This window comes from Protomyctophum parallelum (assembly GCF_964188405.1).
Source record: "Protomyctophum parallelum genome assembly, chromosome: 18".
NCBI lineage: Eukaryota > Metazoa > Chordata > Actinopteri > Myctophiformes > Myctophidae > Protomyctophum > Protomyctophum parallelum.
This window is the reverse complement of record NC_139716.1, coordinates 42,972,305-42,997,414: the sequence shown is the minus strand read 5'-3', so window position 1 is coordinate 42,997,414 and position 25,110 is coordinate 42,972,305. Positions and strand designations below refer to the sequence as shown.

The 25,110-nt window shown below is 43.4% G+C and overlaps 1 protein-coding gene across 1 annotated transcript in view; it reads right to left on the bottom strand.

Annotated features, from left to right (window-relative positions):
• The window catches only part of adam19a (ADAM metallopeptidase domain 19a), a gene marked incomplete at its 5' end in the record, with an annotated part of 80,246 nt that overhangs the window by 37,508 nt on the left and 17,628 nt on the right, over nucleotides 1–25,110 (bottom strand). Inside the window, 3 exons of the mRNA XM_083789596.1 lie at nucleotides 5,028–5,208; nucleotides 10,171–10,247; nucleotides 20,597–20,675. Of these exons, the coding sequence (XP_083645722.1) occupies nucleotides 5,028–5,208; nucleotides 10,171–10,247; nucleotides 20,597–20,675 (337 nt within the window). The remainder of the gene's footprint in view (nucleotides 1–5,027; nucleotides 5,209–10,170; nucleotides 10,248–20,596; nucleotides 20,676–25,110) is intronic.

Genomic DNA, 25,110 nt, shown 5'->3' with positions numbered 1-25,110 from the left:
GAAACAGTGATAGAGGGAATCTTGACTTTTAACCCATTCTGACCTGAGATCAGATTCATACGAGTTTTCCACTGGACACACACTGGTCTGATTAACCCATTCTGACCTGAGATCAGATTCATACGAGGTTTCCACTGGACACACACTGGTCTGATTAACCCATTCTGACCTGAGATCAGATTCTAAAAATGTCAGTCGTTCTTCGATTTTTCAAAAAATAGCAGACCTACAAGCTCGTATCGCGCCACTCGGTGGCGCGATATGAGCTTGTAGATCTGCTATTTTTCAATAGGTAAAGCATAACATGATGCCAACACCAAAATGGGTGCCCGTTCAGAATGGGTTAACATGGCAACATGGTATGGCAATCTGAATGTAAAAGATCGCAGCGAAAAGTGAACCTAGCCTCAGAAATCATTGGGAAGAGACAGAAACAATGAAGTTGTACTTCAAAGCTGTCATGATAGCAAATGACCTCCTCTCATTCACTTTGCAGGGAGTTCGAACTACTTCCCTCTGGTAGACGTTACAAAGTACCAAAAGATAACCGTAACATCTTTAAAAAGAAAAAAAAGTCCTTCATTCCTAACGACATTAAGGCACTAAATGATACCGAGTCTCGCTAGATTTGTTTTTTTAATGTATTTGCCACTGTTGTCCTGCATTTGTGCCATGAAGATAATTGTGTAAGTGTTGTTGCTGTTGTTGTTGCTGATTGTTTTTTACTGTTGTTTGAGACCGAAGACAAATTTCCACACGTGGACAATACATTGATCTAACTAACTATTTAACCCATTCTGACCTGAGATCAGATTCATACGAGGTTTCCACTGGACACACACTGGTCTGATTAACCCATTCTGACCTGAGATCAGATTCTGGAAATGTCAGTCGCTCTTCGATTTTTCAAAAATAGCAGACCTACAAGCTCGTATCGCGCCACTCGGTGGCGCGATATGAGCTTGTAGATCTGCTATTTTTCAATAGCTAAAGCATAACATGATGCTGACACCAAAATGGGTGCCCGTTCAGAATGGGTTAAATACCGGCCTCTCCCGTTGCAGATTTGTTATTGCTGTAAATCAGAAAAACACATTTGACATGCTTCTCAGGGAAAGGTCAAGGGTGGAAACACAATAAAGTCAGTGACTTGTTTCCATTGTGGTCCTTGGTTTGAGACAAACAAAACATTACAACATAAAACAGGCAACTTCTTTTATGTTTTATGCGACAGGAAATCTAATAAATCCTTCAGTCCAAGTGAATGTTGCGCATTTAAGCGCACTTAGGGCCGATTCACAATCCTATTTTTAGAGCCGAATAAAAGTCGGTTCGGCTCTGTAGAGCCTACAATCCTACACTGTCATTTGAGGTTCGGGGGGGGGGGGGGGGGGGGGGGACTACAGATTCACTCCCAATCTTACCACCGCAGTCTGAAAACGCACATCTTCAGACTCCATCTTAGGGCTTATAGCATTTTATGTAAACATAGCACTATATAGTATATATATATATATATACAGTATATATGCTGTTTCATTATATAGATATCCCACTGTTACGTTCTTAGCTTACATATGATTCATGATAACTTCTTTGTATGTATTGCCATGCTTTTTTGTTCTTGCTTAATGTAAATCGCTCTGCTAATTGCCTAGATTGTAAATTGTATCGTTTGCGTGTCAAATCTCATGACATTCCCTCAAGATGTTCCTGAATCCTGAGATATCGTGTTCACAATGTTGAGAAAGAAAGCCATCACTTCCGGCCACGCCGACTTGTCCTTCAGAAGTTATTACGTCCATGTTCATTCAAAGCCTCCTTTCCTGGAATGAATGACGACAGACGGTGCATGCATGGGTTTATCCACGTGAGACTGGCACACAATGGGCCTCATTTCCTACACCACTGATCTTACAAGCCAGCCAGTCATTCAACAGTCAGAACGGTAGTGCTCAGACAATGTTCCTGAATCCTGCAGATTCAATAAAGAAAGCTCCCATTAGAGGTGGAATGGAGCATTAGAATAGTGAAGAGCTGATGGCTTGGCGGTGAGAGGCCTTCATGAACAATTGCACATAATATCTGCAAGGTTAACCCATTCTGAACGGGAACCCGTTTTGGTGTTAGCATCGTGTCGTGCTTTACCTATTGAAAAATAGCAGATCTACAAGCTCATATCGCGCCACCGAGTGGCGCGATACGAGCTTGTAGGTCTGCTATTTTTTGAAAAATCGAAGAACGACTGACATTTTTTAGAATCTGATCTCAGGTCAGAATGGGTTCATCAGACCAGTGTGTGTCCAGTGGAAACCTCGTATGAATCTGATCTCAGGTCAGAATGGGTTCATCAGACCAGTGTGTGTCCAGTGGAAACCTCGTATGAATCTGATCTCAGGTCAGAACGTGTTAATAAAACAAGAATAAATTGTGGTTCTTTCACGTTTATGACGTTGAACCACATTAAAAACCCTGATCAGTGCCATGTGAGAGAGGGGAGCTTCCACACTGCTTTTTGTCTAAGGACATTTACCATTGGCCATATCTTCCTATCATTACTTTTCCAGCTTGCCAATACTTGACTGCATCCATTAGACGGAGCATCTGCTGTAATTAAAAGTCATTGATTTAGACTTTGAGGGGATCGCTGCCCTGCCCAATCCACACTGTAGAGCAATACCGGGGGCCCCTGAGCCAATCCACACTGTAGAGCAATACCGGGGGCCCCTGAGCCAATCCACACTGTAGAGCAATACCGGGGGCCCCTGAGCCAATCCACACTGTAGAGCAATACCGGGGGCCCCTGAGCCATGCTGTACCGTACCCTATGGGCTGCATTCACACATTCAAGACACCTGTCTTGTGTCTGTCTGGTGTCTTGTCCGCGTTTAATGGCCGCTCCAATTAATTTCCAATGGAAGTCGCATTCATGGTTTGATAAGACAGTCTTGTTTGATGGCTGTGTTCTGCGCCCTCCCCCTCCCCCTCCCCCCTCCCCCTCCCCCTCCCCGCCATCAAACAAGACTGCCTCGTCCAACCATGTGACTTCCATTGGAAATGAATCGGAGTGGTCATTAAACACGGACAAGACACCAGACAGACCAAGACCGCTGTCTGATATGTGTGAATGTAGCCTAACCACGCACGTACGCACGTACGCACGCACGCACGCACACGCACATGCACACACACACACACACACACACACACACACACACACACACACACACACTTTGTTGTTGATGTGCCCTCAGTTTATAGTTTATATTTGTACATACTGTAACAGCCTAGGATGAATGGATGTCAGTTCAGGGAATTGAATGAGAGATAGGAGCAGAGCAAGGAGAGAGAGAGAGAGAGAGAGAGAGAGAGAGAGAGAGAGAGAGCTCCGCTACCATAAGGAGAAATAAAAGCACACAGCTCCCCATAATTCTCCTGCCTTTCGTGGTGACATGGTGAGTCATTCTCTGCTCCACATTGGCACTAAGAAGAAAAGCAATATGCTCTTTGTGCCCCATGTGACAAAGATGCTCCTTTTCTGTAGAGGCCTGATGTTATATGTTACCCTGTATTAAACCATTCTGACCTGAGATCAGATTCTAAAAATGTCTATTACATCCTCACAGTTTCATTATTAACCCATTCTGACCTGAGATCAGATTCTAAAAGTGTCTTAGATTTTTCAAAAATAGCAGACCTACAAGCTCATATCGCACCACCGAGTGGCACGATACGAGCTTGTAGGTCTGCTATTTTTAAATAGCTAAAGCACGACATGATGCCGACACCAAAATGGGTGCCCGTTCAGAATGGGTTAATCATCAGTATGATTTCCCTGTATGTCACTCCGGAACTGTTCAAACTAATGATTATCAACGTTATGGGTAAATATTGGAGGATGTTTGTTCATCAACGTCATTATGGGTAATATATACAACCTGATGTTGTTTTCAGACTGGCAGCTACACAAAGCCACAGGCTACCATTAACCCATTCTGACCGGGCACCCATTTTGGTGTCAGCATCATGTTATGCTTTAGCTATTTAAAAATAGCAGATCTACAAGCTCGTATCGCGCCACCGAGTGGCGCGATATGAGCTTGTAGGTCTGCTATTTTTGAAAAATCGAAGAGCGACTGACATTTTTAGAATCTGATCTCAGGTCAGAATGGGTTCATCAGGACCAGTGTGTGTCCGGCGGAAACCTCGTATGAATCTGAACTCAGGTCAGAATGGGATAATTTCCAATGGAAGCCAGCGACATGAAGATACAAAGAGACGCTAGCTGGCTAGCTGCTACACAACATCTACAAATCTACCGTCCCAGTTGAGCTGGCGTGCGTGTGTGTGTGTGTGTGTGTGTGTGTGTGTGTGTGTGTGTGTGTGTGTGTGTGTGTGTGTGTGTGTGTGTGTGTGTGTGTGTGTGTGTGTGTGGCGTGCGTGTGTGTGTGTGCGCGTGCAAAGATTATTTAAAATAATTTAAAGGTATATTCAGTGATTTCACTCAAAAAACCTTAGGTTTCGTTTTTGGCTGTGGGACCCTGCAGCCTTTCGTCCAATCAGGATAGAGAGTCAAAAACGAAACCTAAGGTTTTTTGACCCCCAAGGGGTTAACTGGGGACAGGGAGGAACTCCTTATATGGCCAGCACACTCTATATAGTAGGGAGGATTATCACAACAAAACAAAAAAATAAGTGATATTTGAATTAAGTGAAATCAAAGAATATACCTTTAATAATAATACAAAAAATATATATATATATATATTGATATACACAGGTTTAATGTTTGTCTTTAGTTCAATGTTTGTTTTGTAAACGCCATTGACAATGAAGGGAAAATTGTTTTACATCACCTAATCAACATGAGTTAGACTTTAATATATTAGCGCCCCTCACTTCACACGGGTGTGATTTTTTACATAATAGGTAGTTAAACAACTAGGCTACTAGTAAAAACCACTAGATATGAAAGCCTTAGCGTGCGTGCGTGCGTGCGTGCGTGCGCAATGCAGGTGTGAACTCACTCTTTGATGCAGTGGTTTATGCAGCTGTGAGATGTGCCCGCTCTGATGCCCGTGGCCACAGGTGGCGCTCTTGATTGGCAGCTCCTCTGTGCTCAGCAGCGAATGGTAGAGAGGCTCCGCCTCCGAGCCTGAGATTGGCTCAAGGTAGTAGGTGTCACTGGAGTTCAAGGATATGAGCCCCCTGGTTGGACGGAATTGAACAAAAGAAAAGGAATTGTAAAAACACGGCCTCCTCATGTAGGTAGACATTAGCCTGAGCTGTTAGGTTTCTGGTCTAGAGGGGCGGGTCGCGGCTCAGATTTGCGCACGCCCTGATTGGATCTCATCGATCTGTCCGTCACCCCCGGCCCCTCTTCTCCCCCCTAGTGCAGCGCTACGTCACATAATTTCGAGCGACGCCCACCCGGAAGGGTTGACTCCCACTTTTAGACCAGAGCGGCCAATGCGTTCCTCCAGGCTTTACATTTTTGCACCAACAAAAATGAAAGCCTGGTACCAAGGCTAGGTAGACATCAACACACTGGTTCCTCTTGTGACCTCCGTAGGGTGATAATTGTTCATGAGTGGCTGCATGGAGGAGCTTCACGTATCCAGACTAATTGTTCATGAGTGGCTGCATGGAGGAGCTTCACGTATCCAGACTAATTGTAGGAATGTTCTGTTCTGTAATCACACTTTTCCACAACAAGCCTGTAAAATGACCCTGCTACAAAATGCTGCACTCAAACACGTGCGCATGGAAACTCTGCACAAACATCACATTGTTTGCTGTGCGTCCTAGAGGTTACAGAACACCAGCGTATTTCTGACCCAGATTCGAGGCCCAAATGCACCTGGCCGACCGTCAGCAGATAACTGTGGCGGGTCTGGTCTGGTCAGGTAGGTAGGTAGGTTGGTAGGTAGGTAGCAACAATTAGGCTGTATCTACAAGGAGGTACTTCGTAAAAAAGCTATCAAGATAGCAAACGACCTCCTCTCATCCACTCTGCAGGGAGTTCCAACTACTTCCCTCTGGTAGACGGTACAAAGTACCAAGAGCTAACCGTAACATAAAAAAAAAAAAAATCATACCAAATGCCATTAAGGCACTAAATGATACCATGTCTCGCTAGATTAGTTTGTTTTCCAATGTATCTGCCACTTTTGTCCTGCACTTTTTGCCATGAGAAAATAATTGTGTTAAGTGTTGTTGCTGTTGTTGTAACCGTTTGTTTTTTACTGTTTGAGACTGAAGACGAATTTCCACACGTGGACAATAAATGAAACTAACTAACTAACTAACTAGGTAGGTAGGTTGGTAGGTAGGTAGGTAGGTAGGTATAGTGCGTGTCACACTAAGATGGTACGAAGCACCTGCTTTACTGCATCAAATACACGCCGTCCGTGAACTGTGCCCATAATAAACATACACAGCTGCTACTTGTACTACACTTGATTTTGACAAGTCGTTGCTTTCGTTCAAACGGTGACAAACTTCTAACTTTAAACTCTTATTTGGAGCAACGTCTTGTGAATGTTGTATAAACCAAAAATGACTGCAATTTCTTAGACATTTTTTTGATAGTGTGATTCCTCAAATCTATAAGTCTTGTATGAATACAACTGGGTAAGTAAAATAAATCTTGTTGTAGCTGCTAACTTTATTTTGTGTGAGTGTCAGGAGTCAGTTTGTAGCTTCTATTGTAATTGTAAATAACCCATTCTGACCTGAGATCAGATTCATACGAGGTTTCCGCCGGACACACATTGGTCTGATTAACCCATTCTGACCTGAGATCAGATTCTAAAAAAATGTCAGTCGTTCTTCGATTTAAAAAAAATAGCAGATCTACAAGCTCGTATCGCGCCACTCGGTGGCGCGATATGAGCTTGTAGATCTGCTATTTTTAAATAGCTAAAGCATAACATGATGCTGACACCAAAATGGGTGCCCGTTCAGAATGGGATAAATTACGGCCTGTGGCTTAGTAGATGCCAGTGGTGGGAAAAGTACTCACTTGTTTTACTTAAGTAAAAGTACCAATATTGCAATTTAGAAATACTTCGTTACAAGTAAAAGTCCGGAATAGAAAAATGTACTTGAGTAAAAGTACAAAAGTATCGGCATCAAAATGTACTTAAAGTACTAAAAGAAAGAGTATTCATATTGCAGAATGTCCCATTTCACAAGTTCAAAATGTGTAGAAAATCTATTGAAAATAGCCGATCTACAAGAATTTTAATCGCCAAAGTAACTAGTAAACTAAGGTTTTCAAGTAATTGTAGTGAAATAAAAGGAAATCCGAGATGTAGTGGAGTAGACGGTAAAAGTACTGGAAATTGGAAATACTCAAGTAAAGTACAAATACCTCAAAATTGTACTCAAGTACAGTACATGCACTTAGTTACTTTCCAGCACTGGTAGATGCTAGTGTGAACACAAGCATAATATAATAATGCAGAAATGTCTTAAAATAATCCTATAAAACAGCGACTGCCGACTATAAGGGATGGTGAGAATTCAGTTGTAAATCAATTGTCACTAATGGAACACTGCTGGGACATTCTTATTGGTCTGGATTCACAGCTGGATTTAAATGCATTTCAAAACGATGTATGGTTCCTGACTGAATCAAATGCAATACATTTTATTAGGAGCATCAGTAACCATGGCGACCCCTCTGCCACGGTAGAAATCCAATTGGAGGCTGAGCGTGCAATACGACAGGCGCTCCACATTAACCCATTCTGACCGGGCATCCATTTTGGTGTTGGCATCATGTCGCGCTTTAGCTATTGAAAAATAGCAGATCTACAAGCTCATATCGCGCCACCGAGTGGCGCGATACGAGCTTGTAGGTCTGCTATTTTTTTTTTTATCGAAGAACGACTGACATTTTTTGAATCTGATCTCAGGTCAGAATGGGTTCGTCAGACCAGCGTGTGTCCGGCGGAAACCTCGTATGAATCTGATCTCAGGTCAGAATGGGTTAAACTTTATACCGGGGAAGAACAGTGAAAATTTAAAGACTTGTGAAATGGCTGCCCGTCTCCCCGAGGCGGATCAAACGAGTGTGTTTCATGAAAGTCCAAAGTCGCTCTGGGCCCCTCAAAAACCCAATAACCACGTCTAGTTAAAAAGACATGTTTGGACAACTGAGGTCCAACTCTCTCCCTCCGCTAATGTCTCTGCCTGCAGTGCTGCTTTGACCTGAGATCAGATTCTAAAAATGTCTTCTTACATCCTGACAGTTTTCTGAAAAAGCTATGTTTCTATGTCAGTCGTTCTTCGATTTTTTTCAAAAATAGCAGACCTACAAGCTCATATCGCGCCACTCGGTGGCGCGATATGAGCTTGTAGATCTGCTATTTTTTCTATAGCTAAAGCATAACATGATGCTAACACCAAAAGGGGTTCCCGCCATAAAATGGGTTAACGCAATAAAAAACGGTACAAGTTTTTGAATAACAGCATAAAATGTAGAAGTCCTATTTCTGTGTTATTAGTCTTTCTGTTGCCATCACTAGACTCATCGTCACATCATGCACTGACGAGACACATAAATAGTAAATGGTGCATTTATATAGCGCCTTTATCCAAGGCGCTTTACATAGATTGTGCATTACATTCACCCATTCACACACACATTCATACACCGATGGCAGCGGAAACCATGCAAGGCACCAACTAGCACATCGGGAGCAATTAGGGGTTCAGTGTCTTGCTCAAGGACACTTCGACAGTAACTCTGGGGGAGCCCGGGTTCGAACTGGCAACCTTACGGTTACCATCCAGGCACTCTACCCCTGAGCCACCGCCGCGAATAGTAATACAGATACAGTACATCAAACACTCATGCTTACAGGGATTGCACAAGTTTACAGAAATCAAAACGCAAATCTAGACCATAATATGGTCTATATTTTGACGTTTTGACGTTTTGTAAACCTGGACAAAATCTTTTGTCCTAACACAAACCCTGCATTTGCCTGTGCCCTTAATATACCTCAGAGGTTTGGTAGACCAAAGCACATCAATGACGGACGGGAACAGGTCTCGACTTGCTACAAGCCCGAGGCTATGTTCTGTGAGGTCAATCATTCTAATGGTTACTGGAGCCTGACGGAATCGAGGTTTTGCTGACATATCTCCATTTCAATTTAAAAAGTAAAAAGTAAAAAAAATATGGTTAAAAAATATACTGTCCTAAGCTTAAAAAGTGGCCTCCTGCGTTGAATAAATCCAACCTGGTGCATATGTTGTTGTTTTCATGTATATCTTTTTGGTTTGTACTATATATAGTTTTGGTGTCTTTATGTAGTCCATTTGGTAGTGTTCTTGATTGTTCTTTATGTATCTGCATCAGTATTTTCCTGTTTTTCAGTTTGGTTGCAAAGTTTACCTTACAAAAGGAAAACAATGCAACAACAAGGAATAGCAGCAGTTTATGGGATGGGCGGCAGTCTTCGGTGATTGGTTCATACCAACCAATCATAATAGCAGGAAAGCAGATGACGTTGTTGTCAATCATGAGGCTATGGCTAACCCGTTTGCTAACCAAACAAACCACGAGCGCTACTAGCATGTAAACAAAAAGCGGTAAAATATGTCGTTTCTGTAAAGAAACTATTTATCATGGGCCGATTTAATAGCCATATTGATACGGTCGTGAGTCACCACAGTGGGGGCAGCCATGTTTGTTGTCCGACGCTGTCGAGTGACGGGGCTGATGGCCAATCAGACCTGAATCACCAGAACATATTTTCTTAATGGGCGTGGCTAGCGATTCAGGGCTGGAGCCAGGCTACATATTTTGGGGAATTTGGGCACATTTGCGGCTTTGGCCGTTTTTAGCACAAGGAGCACAAGAAGGTGTTTTTTTGTGCAAAACTAATGCTTGAAATGGATTCAGAATCATGACAACCCCCTAGTTTGACATGTCACATGCTACATAAAGTATAATGAACATTTTAAAATCTTGCCTTATTAGGATGTTAATAGTATGGTCACCCCTATGAAAAGAAAACTCAATACAAACCAACAGCCGGTCAGCTGGTGGATTCATGAATGTATGTATACGTATATACAATATTTTAGGCCAATAAAAAAGACTATATACCAAATGTCACACTTTTAACAAAAGAAGACCATGGGTGGACATACCTGACTCCTGAACATGTGCTGAGGACCACCCAGGAGCCTGCGTGTCCCTTCACATCACCCTGGTAGAAGCAGTGATCCTGGAAGACAACACAGCACAACATCACCATGTCATCAATACTATGTACACAGATCATCCATCCAGTGATCAGGTTTATGTACAGAAAGTCCTTCAGTGTGTTTATACCAGGGGGGCAGTCAGACAGATATTTAATCAGGGGGGCAGTCAGACAGATATTTAATCAGGGGGGCAGTCAGACAGATATTTAATCAGGGGGGCAGTCAGACAGATATTTTGTGAAGCCTGAAACTCCTGAAAGTTCATATAATGGCCTGTTGTGGCGCTGTCATTGGGCCCAAAAAAACCCATAGCTCCATAGAGGTCCATGTATTTGGGCCCAACTTCACCTAGACTGTATTACCTTAATAAACATGGTCATGAATACTTTCTAGTCACTAGTTTAAAGTCTCATTTCTAATGTCATAATATTCTTTTTGGAAAATTATGGTCCCATTTATAAAATAAATGACCATAAAGTCGCGTATGTTCTGAGGGGCGTGGCTACCGTTACAGTCTATGATCGGGATTCCCCTCCCACTCGAGTCAAAATAAAAACCAACGGAGAAGAAGGGGGGAAGTCCCGCCTCGTGTCTGGGCCAGCCAATGGCCAGCTGGGCCCAAACGGAGCCAGCCAATGGCCAGCTGGGCCAAAACGGATCTAGAAAGATGGCGACTTACAGTGCAGGAATAACAGGCTTCATTTTACGTCCATGTTAGACCCGTGGAACGCTTTGTCCATATTTTTTACAGTCTATGGTTTATACCCCGTGGGTAGTGTACCCGAGTTTGACGGGTGGAAACGGGGCGGAAAAATATACCTTTATTAGTTAGCGGGTGCCGGGGACGGGCGGAACGCAACGATATGCGGGTTGGCTGACCTTTGTTATAAACAGTAGCTTAGCTGGGTGCTTCTCAATAGAGCACCGAAGTCCTGACGTAACTCGCTCATCCCGACGATTCCCCTGGTTCTAAAGTCCTGACGTAACTCGCTCATCCCTTCGATTCCCCTGGTTCGCGGAAGTAATTTCTCTATGGAGAATAACATGGGGTGATCTTAATATCGTCTACTATAAGCGTTGTGGTCCAACAATAAACAAGCTGTCTCGGCGTTATTGTCAGGGAGGTGTCTCTGTATCGTTTGCAACAGTCAGTCACTCATATATGATACAGTCTGCTTCTAGCGAAAATCTAACTAATTCAGCAGCAGTAACATTAGCGTTTTCTCTCAGTCAGTTGATTCTTCATATCCATATGAGTGAAGCGGCCGGGGTGACATGTTTATTTTTCAAACACAGTTCTTATTGCGAACGCACTGAGCACTAACTATGAGACCCTGCAGATCATGTCTGTGTGTGTGTGTGTGTCTGTGTGTGTGTCTGTCTGTCCCGCTGTGACACCACCCGCCCGCCACCAGAGGGCGCAGCTGTAGCACACACACACACACACACACACCCACACACACCAGAGGGCGCAGCTGTAGCACACACACACACACACACACACACACACACACACACACACAAACACACACACACACACACACACACACACACACACACACACACACACACACACACACAACCACACACACAACCACACACACACACACACACACTGCGTTCGCTTCCCGCGTTTGCGCGTCTTACTTGTATGAGGCGATCTCAAATCGCCTCAATGGGGATTTCAATGCAACTAAACAAATACATGAACCTGGGGACTGACGCCCTCTACTGAAACTAAACAAATACATGAACCTGGGGACTGACGCCCTCTACTGAAAGTGACGTCAGACTTCGGTGCTCTATAGCAGAGACAAGTTAAGTCCGTCACATGCCCAAGGAATCGTCAGTGATGTCACATCACTGCAGATTCCTTCGCAATAAGAGCGCTGAAGTCCTGACGTCACTCGCTCATCCCCTGGTTCACGGAAGTAATTTCTCTATGGAGAATAACATGGGGGTCATCTTAAAATCATCTCATATAAGAATTCTGGTCCAAAAATAAACAAACTGTCTCGGCGAAATTGTCGGGGAGGTGTCTCTGTATCGTTTACGACCGTCAGTCAGTCATATTTCATGCAGTCTGTTTCTAGTGAAAATTTAACTAATTCAGCAGCAGTAACATTAGCGTTTTCTCTCAGTCAGTTGATTCTTCATATACATATTGTGAAGCCTGGAAGATTTGCTTATTTTTCAATCACAGTTCTTATATGAGGCGATCTAAAATCCCCCCTATGGGGATTACAATGCAAATAAAAAAGTACCTGAACCAGTGGACTTAGCGCCCTCTACAGATATTGACGCCAGACTTCGGTGCTCTATGGCGTTCTGTTTCTGCTGCTGTGCGTAGTGTGCTAAGTAGCACTGCTACTTTCTTGTTGCATAGCAGTGACATCACGGCCGAATCTTTGCTTGCTTATCGTAGCATTTCACGCGTGGCGTTTATTTTTGAGCGGCGCTAGCCCCTCCTATATACAGGTTTAACCCATTCTGACCTGAGATCAGATTCATACGAGGTTTCCGCCGGACACACACTGGTCTGATGAACCCATTCTGACCTGAGATCAGATTCTAAAAATGTCAGTCGTTCTTCGATTTTTCAAAAAATAGCAGACCTACAAGCTCATATCGCGCCACTCGGTGGCGCGATATGAGCTTGTAGATCTGCTATTTTTCAATAGCTAAAGCATAACATGATGCCAACACCAAAATGGGTGCCCGGTCAGAATGGGTTAATGTTTGTTTTTAGTTCAATGTTTGTTTTAAAAACGCCATTGACAATGATCAAATTCACGTCATATTGTCCCTCATTACGTCATATTGTCCCTCATTACGTCATATTGTCACTTTATTGTTAATGGCATTTAATGTTTGTGTTGGCAACATGAGTTAGACCTTAATATATTAGTGCCCCTCACTTCACACGGGTGTGATTTTTTGTCACCAGGCTGAAAAAAAAACACTGAAAAAGACACTGAATTAATTAATTAATTAATACCTGGCAATCTTAATAATAAATGATTTGTCGGCTTCCATCCATCGGCTGGTGTCAGAGTGATGCACAGTGCACACGTCTCCATGACAACATCCATTTGTCTTTGACAGACGGATGTGAAGGATCTCTTAACATAAGCAAAGTCCCCACCAGCTTCTTGAAGTGTGAGTGTGTTGTGTGAGTCAATTGGGCATTACATCGTCAAATGTCAATTTCTTAAGTAGACATTGGGAACGAGGCCCACTTTCATCACAGGGAAACATCTAGTTTCCTTTTAACCCATTCTGACCTGAGATCAGATTCATACGAGGTTTTCCGCCGGACACACACTGGGTCTGATTAACCCATTCTGACCTGAGATCAGATTCTAAAAAATGTCAGTCGTTCTTCGATTTTTTCAAAAATAGCAGACCTACAAGCTCGTATCGCGCCACTCGGTGGCGCGATACGAGCTTGTAGATCTGCTATTTTTAAATAGCTAAAGCATAACATGATGCCGACAACAAAATGGGTGCCACGGTCAGAATGGGTTAAGCCACAAGAAGTGTCAATTCTGAACACTGGAGGTGGAATGTGATTACCACACACACTGTAGAACTCTGCAAGCACTCTCTGTACAAAAATTACACGCAAGTTTGGCATCCTGAAAACACTGGAGCAGGACTAATCGCTCTACTGTAGAGTGGTTCTCAAACACTGGAGCAGGACTAATCGCTGTACTGTAGAGTGGTTCTCAAACACTGGAGCAGGACTAATCGCTGTACTGTAGAGTGGTTCTCAAACACTGGAGCAGGACTAATCGCTATACTGTAGAGTGGTTCTCAAACACTGGAGCAGGACTAATCGCTATACTGTAGAGTGGTTCTCAAACACTGGAGCAGGACTAATCGCTGTACTGTAGAGTGGTTCTCAAACACTGGAGCAGGACTAATCGCTATACTGTAGAGTGGTTCTCAAACACTGGAGCAGGACTAATCGCTATACTGTAGAGTGGTTCTCAAACACTGGAGCAGGACTAATCGCTATACTGTAGAGTGGTTCTCAAACACTGGAGCAGGACTAATCCCTATACTGTAGAGTGGTTCTCAAACACTGGAGCAGGACTAATCGCTGTACTGTAGAGTGGTTCTCAAACACTGGAGCAGGACTAATCGCTCTACTGTAGAGTGGTTCTCAAACACTGGAGCAGGACTAATCGCTATACTGTAGAGTGGTTCTCAAACTTTTTCACGTCAAGGACCCTCGAATTGACACTAATTAGCCCCGTGGACCCCCATTTGATAGGATATGATGGGGACCAAAATTAGGGATGTGTAAATGTGTCCAAAATGAAAATCGATTTGTATAATTCAATATTAACGATTAATCGATTAATCGTTTTGGGCGGGGGGGGGGGGGCTTTTTTTTTTTTTTTTTTATGAACCCTACAAATAAAAAAAATCTTCCCCCCAAGGGGTACCTAAGTCAAAAAAGTTTGGGAACCCCTGATGTAGTTGATTAACAATAATTGTAACTCTTGAGCGTTAATAAGGGTTCATTTGGTTACTAACTCCATCTTTTAAATGAGGACCACTGGTGGTCCCTGGACCACTGTTGATCCAATTGATCACCATAGCAACCCCAGCCTAGGCCTGATTAGGTAAATTCCCAACACCTGCTAAATCCTCCAAACCTGTATCTTGATTGGAATCAATCTCCACTCACACTCCTCTCAGTCATGCAGCTACACAGACACATCCCAGGCACACTTTGGTAGGCCTATAGCCCTGTCCTGTTTGGATGACAATATTGCCTTTCCAACAGATTTTCATTAAAAACAAAACTGAAAAAAAAAAAAAAAAAAAAACGATTATCAATTATTAATTTTCATAATCGATTTCGGGTCCTATCAACGATAATCGATTAATCGGACCCATCCCTAACCAAAATAAGAGAAGATGTTTACGGCTCTAGCAGTTTATTCTCAAACATTTTAATTTCAAGGACCCTCAGTTTGATGACATGCATTATTAGGCTACAGACCCCCATTTAATGGCATTTCTATCTCTGGGATACAAATGGGTACAAATGGGTCCATTTGGTTCCATTTGTACACTTGATGAGTTACAGACCCATAAGTGTCCATTTGGTTCCAAACTGGGACCCCCTGGAACTCCCTCAAGCAGAGCCGAAGAGTTTGATCAATCCTCAAGGGGGCCCGTCCCATATTGGACGATATGGGTCTTTTCTCCAGTCAGTGTGTAGTCTCACTAGTCTGTGTAGGGTTAGGTCTCTTTGGTGAATTCTTGATCAGTGTTATTATGTCAAGAAACCCGATTAGCATTTGAATACTTTTTAACACCTCTTGGACGGCCGGTGTCTCTCAAGACAGACTGTTGCCTAGTCGCAACAATTGAGGAACAACAGGGGAGGCGCTGTTTTTCCGAATATTTGACGATGGGATTCTCAGATTGCCGGCGGAGAGGTCCAAAATGTTCGGAATTCCCAGAAAATATGTAATGTAAATGTCAAATGTCCACGAAAATCTTCATGGGGGCCTAAAGGGGCCCTGGGAATCTTCATGGGGGCTGTGGCCCCGTGGCCCCCACAGACTCTACGTCGTTGCCCTCAAGGACCCCACTTTGAGAATCGCTGCTGTAGACTCACTCACTGTAACATCACTATGGTCTGGAACACCTCTATACTGTGTTAAAGGTTTTATGACAATCATTTTCATTTATTTTTATTTTTTATTTTAGGTTTTATGACCTCAATTACACCCAAAAAACCTGAACTTTGAACATTCAGTGGATTTTCTGTGGTCTGAAGTTTTCTTTGGGGTTTTTTGGGTCTTTTGAGCTACAATGAAAGCAGGCAACACAGTGAAAACAGTGACATCTGCTGGCAAATCCCATTGACATATATGGGATTTGCAGTAAGTGATGTCACTTACTGCTGGCAAATCAGAGCACCTGTTTGAGCCAGAAAACCCCAGATCACAGAAAATCTACTGAATGTTAAAAGTTCATGTTTTTTGGGTGCAATTGAGATTAGAAAACCTAAAAAAAACAAGAACAATTCAAAAAACCTTTTTTTTAATGTCACAATCCCTTTAACACCATTTTCAATAGAAGCCAGCGACTTGAAGATACAAAGATACATCCAACGTTTGTATATGCTGCAAAAGCTACAACAGCTACACAAAAAATCTGTATCTTTGAATCTGTTGCATCTGCCAGTGTGAACGCAGCATTAGACTCACTATAACACCACTATGGATTAAATTAGACTGTTTAAAAGAGCGCCAGAAGCACCAGAGTGTGAAATTAGCTCATGTTTGACGATGGTGCTCGGCCGAGAGCAGCAACACACCAATCAATTGACAGGAAGAACATTGCCTGTCAATCTCAGCCCTGCAGTCTCACTTCATTCATTTTCAGTCTCAGTTCATATTCATGTTCAGTCTCAGTTCATTCATGTTCAGTCTCAGTTCATATTCATTTTCAGTCAAATTTCATATTCATTTTCAGTCTCAGTTCATATTCATTTTCAGTCTAATTTCATATTCATATTCAGTCTCACTTCATTCATTTTCAGTCTCATTTCATATTCATATTCAGTCTCACTTCATTCATTTTCAGTCTAATTTCATATTCATATTCAGTCTCAGTTCATATTCATTTTCAGTCTAATTTCATATTCATGTTTAGTCTCACTTCATTCATTTTCAGTCTAATTTCATATTCATGTTCAGTCTCAGTTCATATTCATTTTCAGTCTAATTTCATATTCATTTTCAGTCTCATTTCATATTCATTTTCAGTCTCATTTCATATTCATTTTCAGTCTCATTTCATATTCATTTTCAGTCTCATTTCATATTAATTTTCAGTCTCATTTCATATTCATTTTCACTATAATTTCAAATTCATTTTCGGTCTAATTTCATATTTATTATCAGTCTCATTTCATATTAATTATCAGTATAAAAAAAACTGATGAAGGCTGGATAGATGAAACGTTTGTCTTTTTGTTCAAATATGAAATAAAATATTATAATACAACTGCAGTCTTGGTGTGTGCGACCCACAACCTTTATTTTGATATGTTTTGAAGGGGCAACGCACCTATAGTCAGAGTGCGGCGGTCATATGAAGAGTATATTAATTATCAGTCTAATTTCTTGTTCATTTTCAGTCTCATGTCATAGTGCTGGAGGTGAGTCAGTACCAGGGGGGCAGTCAGACAGATATTTTGTGAAGCCTGAAACTCCTGAAAGTTCATATAATGGCCTGTTGTGGCGCTGTCACTGGACCCAAAAAACCCCATAGCCCCATAGAAGTCCATGTATTTGGGCCCAACTTCACCTAGACTGTATTACCTTAATAAACATGGTCATGAATACTTTCTGCTTCCAGTCACTAGTTTAAAGTCTCATTTCTAATGTCATAATATTATTTTTGGAAAATTATGGTCCCATTTATAAAATAAATGACCATAAAGTCGCGTATGTTCTGAGGGGCGTGGCTACCGTTACAGTCTATGATCGGGAGTCCCCACCCACTCGAGTCAAAATAAAAACCAACGGAGAAGAAGGGGGGAAGTCCCGCCTCGTTGTCTGGGCAGCCAATGGCCAGCTGGGCCCAAACGGAGCCAGCCAATGGCCAGCTGGGCCCAAACGGATCTAGAAAGATGGCGACTTACAGTGCAGGAATAACAGGCTTCATTTTACGTCCATGTTAGACCCGGGGAACGCTTTGTCCATATTCTTTACAGTCTATGGTCAGTACAGTCAACAGTACAGTCAGTGATGTCATCACGTAAAGGTTTGTACACTCAGAGTGTATACTGTACATCCATTCACAGGGAGTCTCTCCTGAGTTGACCAAACCACTGACTGAATGGAACTAGAAAGATGCGGAATTGCGAGTGTGTTTCAAGGTTGTGGTTAATTGCCTATCTCTATAGGAATATTCTTCAATTATGAGAGAAAATGAAGAAAATGCCAGCACTATACAATACATAATGTCCTTTTCACATGATTTCTTTACCTCTGACGAGCAGACAACGTACGCGTTTGGGCCTGGTCGGCCTTCCTCGGCGTTGTGACAAGACAACAGGAAGTGAGGTATTCATAATATGAGATGCAATCAAATGCAATTGAATACAGGTGTCAACTGTTATCATCTTGCAAAATGTCAACATGGAGACTCTATGTACGGTACCAAGACAGGATAAATATCATGTGAACACGAATAAAGAAATAGTAAAATGTAGAGTTGCCGGATGGTAATTGCAATGTCGTCAGTTCGAAGAGTCCTTGAGCAAGACACTGAACCCCTAATTGCTCCTGATGTGCTGGTTGGTGCCTTGCATGTTTTCCGCCACCATCGGTGTATGAATGTGTGTGTGAATGGGTGAATGTAATGCACAATCTATGTAAAGCGCCTTGGATAAAGGCGCTATATAAATGCACCATGGAGTCGGAGTGTTGTGGTTGTCTGCTTCAGCAGTACTCTCTTCTCAGTTGAATTAGAAGAGACACATGTTGTTGGGGAAGAGGTCAGGGATCATCTGTGCTGTGTGGAGGTTTGATTGATTGTTATGAGGTGGTAAAGCCTGGAGAAAACATTACGTGCATGTGGACCTTTGTGTTTGTTGTTGTGAGGTAAAGCCTGGAGAAAGCAGTACAGTACAGAATGTACATGTGGAGCTTTATTTATTTATTTGACAGGGACAAAGCTCATTAATCAACATGTCAGTTTTCACCTCAATGTAAACGGGACAGAGTTAAGCCAAAGCAAAATTTCATCTGTAGTCCCTGGGCAGGCTCTTAAACAATGAATGATGAAAGAAAGAGTGTGTGCCTGCACACAACACCCTGCGTTGATGCCATGTGTGCATAATGTGCAAGCACCCAACACTATGGGTTATGTTTGGAACAGAGAGCCTTCGCAATACCTTTACAACATGTGCTTTGAAACAATACCAAACAGCCTTTTGTAAGTGAACTGGAACCATTTTGAATAATAAAACATGTTAGTCTTTAATCTGCGTTTGCCTGCCTGAGTCGAAAAGTGCGTTTCAGACTTGAATTTAAATATTCACCTCGGGTTCGTCCCATTTGTGCTGCCTGCGCCAGGTGGCGCCGCGCCCGTTAGCGGCGCCCGTTAGCGGCGCCCGTTAGCGGCGCCCGTTAGCGGCGCGGCGCGCAACTTCTCGTCTTTGCTTTGACTTTGTATGTAATCGCACCGCTATAACCATCCAAGTCTGATCGCACCGTAACACACAGATCAGTAGTCTAAGCACTGGCATCCAAAACAAAGAAAAAAAAACAAATAAACATAATTGGAGCGCATTCAGCTTATTTGCATATCTAAGCAATCTGCTCTAACCCATTCTGACCTGAGATCAGATTCATGCGAGGTTTCCACTGGACACACACTGGTCTGATGAACCCATTCTGACCTGAGATCAGATTAAAAAAATGTCAGTCGTTCTTCGATTTTTCAAAAATAGCAGACCTACAAGCTCGTATCGCGCCACTCGGTGGCGCGATATGAGCTTGTAGATCTGCTATTTTTCAATAGCTAAAGCATAACATGATGCCAACACCAAAATGGGTGCCCGTTCAGAATGGGTTAAATAAATGGCTGTCCAATTATCTCATTACAAATTGCAGTTCAATTTCGAACATCAATTGAACGCCAATTGTCTGGAACTAATGTTGTAGCGTCAAAGCAGCAAGTCAACAATCCAATACAGGTTATAGATTAGTGCTCAAAAGGCATTCATATAAATGTTTACCCTTTAAATGGTCTAGGAGTGAAAGAAAAGGTCATTATGTAACGATTCCAATTGCTGTGCCTGTTTAACCCTGACAATTAATTATAATTAATTATGTTTATAATAATATTTCAAAACAAAGTTACTAAGTGCTTCACGGCTGTCAGAATCAAACAACAGCAGCATAAATAAACACGAGAGGGGAGGAGGACACTGGTGGTTCAGAGGAGGTTATAATCACGTGGGTTGGTGTTTTGCACGCACGCACGCACGCACACACGCACACACACACGCACGCACGCACGCACACACACACGCACGCACGCACGCATGCACACACGCACGCATGCACACACGCACGCACGCACGCACGCACACACGCACGCACGCACGCACACACGCATGCACGCACGCACACACACACACGCACGCACGCACGCACGCACGCACACACACACACACACGCAAGCACAGGAAACAGAGAGTGAAAGAGTGTTTCTATTCCTCTATGTAAAGAGCTACATCCTGTCATAGATGTGTAACTGAAACAGATGTTTGTAAGAGAGAGAGGGGGGGGGGGGGGGGGAGGGGGGGGGGGGGTAGACTTACAGTGTAGTTGGTGGCTGTGGTCTCAGGCTCTCCATCGTCTGTGTAGCGCGTCTCTGTGAACTCTGACCCCAAGAGCTCCCTGCGAGGAAGAGGAGGGAGACAAAGAGAGAGAATATAATTATAAATGTGTTTACGCATATTAAAGACAGTTCTGTGAGTCAGACACTGAGGTTGATGCCATTCCATTGCTCAGCTGTATGTATGTACAGTATGTACCCGGTATGTACCGGTATGTATGTATGTACGTATCGCCCCGCCTGACTGGATGGAATAAGAAACAAGGACTGAAGGACCATCTGGTGTCAGTTCAGCGTTGAATCAGCAGGACGGAACGTCTTTCATCTCCATAGAGTCGTGACGTGTGCGTTCACCGTTCATAAGAAGAGAGTCAGAGGAAACTCCGTTATCTCAACGCCTTGGTTGTAGTCTGATTCTGAACCACTTCAATTCACTCCTCACTTATCTCAAGTCACGCTGCAAAAGTCGCCTCGTCTGCACATAATCGCTGGGAGTTATTGAAGTTACATAAAGATGGGGTGCCATAGTTTTGTATGTGTCTATGGAGGTAACAATAGACCTCCGGGTGTTGTTTATAATATGCAATTGTTTCCTCCCGGATATTTGGCCCATTCATTGGGCGGCCCACTGGACATTACGTCCAGTGGCCATGCAGTCCAGGCCTGATAATCACCGACGAGTTTGCAAAGCTGTGCTTCGAACGATGATTGTCATGTTGTCCTGTTTAACTTTCAATGTGATCTATCCATGCCGATCGTGTTCACGTTTACATTAACCCATTCTGAACGGGCACCCATTTTGGTGTCGGCATCATGTCGTGCTTTAGCTATTGAAAAATAGCAGATCTACAAGCTCATATCGCGCCACCGAGTGGCGCGATACGAGCTTGTAGGTCTGCTATTTTTGAAAAAAATCGAAGAACGACTGACATTTCTAGAATCTGATCTCAGGTCAGAATGGGTTCATCAGGCCCAGGCCGTGGCGTAACGGTCTGGGCACCTGACTGGTAATCCAGTCGCAGTGTGCCGCGGGTTCGACTCCCGAGCCCGACACGGCCTTTACTGCATGTCATCCCCCCATCTCTCTCCCGTTTCCTGTCAGCCTACTGTCTGTCCCTTCAAAAATCAATAAAAGGCGTAAGCCGCAAAAAAATATCTTTAAAAAAAAAAAGAATGGGTTCATCAGACCAGTGTGTGTCCAGTGGAAACCTCGTATGAATCTGATCTCAGGTCAGAATGGGTTCATCAGACCAGTGTGTGTCCAGTGGAAAACCTCGTATGAATCTGATCTCAGGTCAGAATGGGTTAAGGTGCCGGCGGCACATTAAATACATTAAAGTGTCATCCTCTTTCAGAAAGAGGGGGTCATGTAGAGGAGGAATTTACAATTACAATTTAGGCCTTTAGCAGACGGTCTTAGTCCAGAGCGACTTACATTAAGCAAGAACAAAAAAAGCATGGCAATACATTACATATATAAAAAGTAGTTATCATAAATCATAAGCAAGCTAAGAACGTAATAGTAGAAGATCTATATAATGGAACTATGCATGTATACTTTATCCCATTCTGACCTGAGATCAGATTCACACGAGGTTTCCACTGGACACACACTGGTCTGATTAACCCATTCTGACCTGAGATCAGATTCACACGAGGTTTCCACTGGACACACACTGGTCTGATTAACCCATTCTGACCTGAGATCAGATTCATACGAGGTTTCCACTGGACACACGCCAGTCTGACGAACCCATTATGACCTGAGATCAGATTCTAAAAATGTCAGTCGTTCTTCGATTTTTTTCAAAAATAGCAGACCTACAAGCTCGTATCGCGCCACTCGGTGGCGCGATATGAGCTTGTAGATCTGCTATTTTTCAATAGCTAAAGCATAACATGATGCTGACACCAAAATGGGTTCCCGTTCAGAATGGGTTAAAGTGCTATGTCTACATGAAAAAGCTCTAAGTCTACATACAAATGTCATGGCTACGGCAAGTGCTACGGGCCATAATGGAGTCTGAAGAGGTGGGTTTTCAGACTGCGGCGGTAAGATTGGGAGTGATGCTGCAGTTCTGATTGTAATAGGAAGTGCATTCCATACTTTTGGAGCCAGAAGGGAGAAGAGTTTGGGACGTGTGGAGCGTTGTTGTCCCGGCGTTTTTAGTGAGGGTACTTCCAGCTTCCCTGCGTTGGCTGATCTGAGTGCGCGGGAGGGTTTGTATAGGGTTCGATCATACTTGCAAGATATGGGATATTGGTTGCTTTGAATGCCAGCATCAGAGTTTTGTATTCTGTGCGGGCAGCGACCGGGAGCCAATGGAGGGAGCAGAGAAGGGGGAGACGTGTGAGAACTTTGGCTGATTGAAGACCAAGCGAATGCCACCAGGGGTACTTGTATCTGCTTGCATTGAGGATATAGCTGCGTGCGCTGCATTGGATTGGGCTTCGTTCCATGGGAGCTGACGCAAGGGGAGAAATCTTTCTTCCTTAGCGCTTCCTGCATTGATTACGTTCCACTTGTACAACAACAGGTCTGGGTGCGGCTTCAGATCAGGTGGGTGGTGCCAAGGTGAGAACCGGGTACGCTTAATGTACTGAAAATAATTATTAAAATACAAAAGATGTCATAATACCTGATGATCATGTTTTAGGGGGGCACCCCATCAGCACCCCATCTTTAACCCATTCTGACCTGAGATCAGATTCATACGAGGTTTCCACTGGTCTGATTAACCCATTCTGACCTGAGATCAGATTCAAAAAATGTCAGTCGTTCTTTGATTTTTCAAAAATAGCGCGCTATGAGCTTGTAGATCTGCTATTTTTCAATAGCTAAAGCATAACATGATGCTAACACCAAAACACCGTTCAGAATGGGTTAAATGAAAAATTGTTTAGAAGACTGAGGGAGACACAAAACGGGCCTTTGAAAGTCGACCTTTACAGCCAAGAAAGATTGATCAGTTTATGGCCTTTAGGATCAACAGGTGACATCCGTCACGTCTCGGTGCACACAGGATTTGGATGTCAAAATGTCAGACTGTGTCTTGGTGAATAAATACTTCAATGTGGTCGACTCGACAGCCTGCATCCGTTCTGGTTCATGTTGTGGAGGTCTGAGGGCCATAAGGTTACATCCCAGGTTCAGGGTGGACGTCTGAGGGCCATAAGGTTACATCCCAGGTTCAGGGTGGACGTCTGAGGGCCATAAGGTCACATCCCAGGTTCAGGGTGAAGTCTGAGGGCCATAAGGTTACATCCCAGGTTCAGGGTGGAAGTCTGAGGGCCATAAGGTTACATCCCAGGTTCAGGGTGAAGTCTGAGGGCCATAAGGTTACATCCCAGGTTCAGGGTGGAAGTCTGAGGGCCATAAGGTTACATCCCAGGTTCAGGGTGAAGTCTGAGGGCCATAAGGTTACATCCCAGGTTCAGGGTGGACGTCTGAGGACCATAAGGTTACACCCCAGGTTCAGGGTGGACGTCTGAGGGCCATAAGGTTACATCCCAGGTTCAGGGTGAAGTCTGAGGGCCATAAGGTTACATCCCAGGTTCAGGGTGGAAGTCTGAGGGCCATAAGGTTACATCCCAGGTTCAGGGTGAAGTCTGAGGGCCATAAGGTTACATCCCAGGTTCAGGGTGGACGTCTGAGGACCATAAGGTTACATCCCAGGTTCAGGGTGGACGTCTGAGGGCCATAAGGTCACGTCCCAGGTTCAGGGTGGACGTCTGAGGACCATAAGGTTACATCCCAGGTTCAGGGTGGACGTCTGAGGACCATAAGGTTACATCCCAGGTTCAGGGTGGACGTCTGAGGACCTTTGTGTGTCACTGAGTTGCTAAACAACAGAGGAACCAAAGCACCAACAGACAAATGGAAGATGGACATGAAAAGATGAGCCTAATTTCCATCTGGCCCCCGGGGGCCCCTATTGTATATCCATTGCAGGGACTATCATAACCCATTCTGACCTGAGATCAGATTCATACGAGGTTTCCACATGGACACACACTGGTCTGATGAACCCATTCTGACCTGAGATCAGATTCCAAAAATGTCAGTCGCTCTTCGATTTTTCAAAAATAGCAGACCTACAAGCTCGTATCGCGCCACTCGGTGGCGCGATATGAGCTTGTAGATCTGCTATTTTTAAATAGCTAAAGCATAACATGATGAAGACACCAAAATGGGTGCCCGTTCAGAATGGGATAATGGAACATAATACAGCTTCCATATCCATTTTACTGCAGACAATTTGCGACCGTTGTAATAAAAAACAGATTGTCTCGCTCAGCTCAGTCGACTAAAGTGAATTCCATCGTAATCGCTGATTGATTTCTGTGGCACGTCAAGTCCTCTCAGGGTTTTATATTAGGGGAATGTGGAGATAAAACCAAAACACTGGCTACTAAAAGGCATTTTCCAATTATAGCTGTGACATTTTTTTTTCCATTTGAGGTGATAGTCCCTTTATTATTCAATAAAACTAAGAG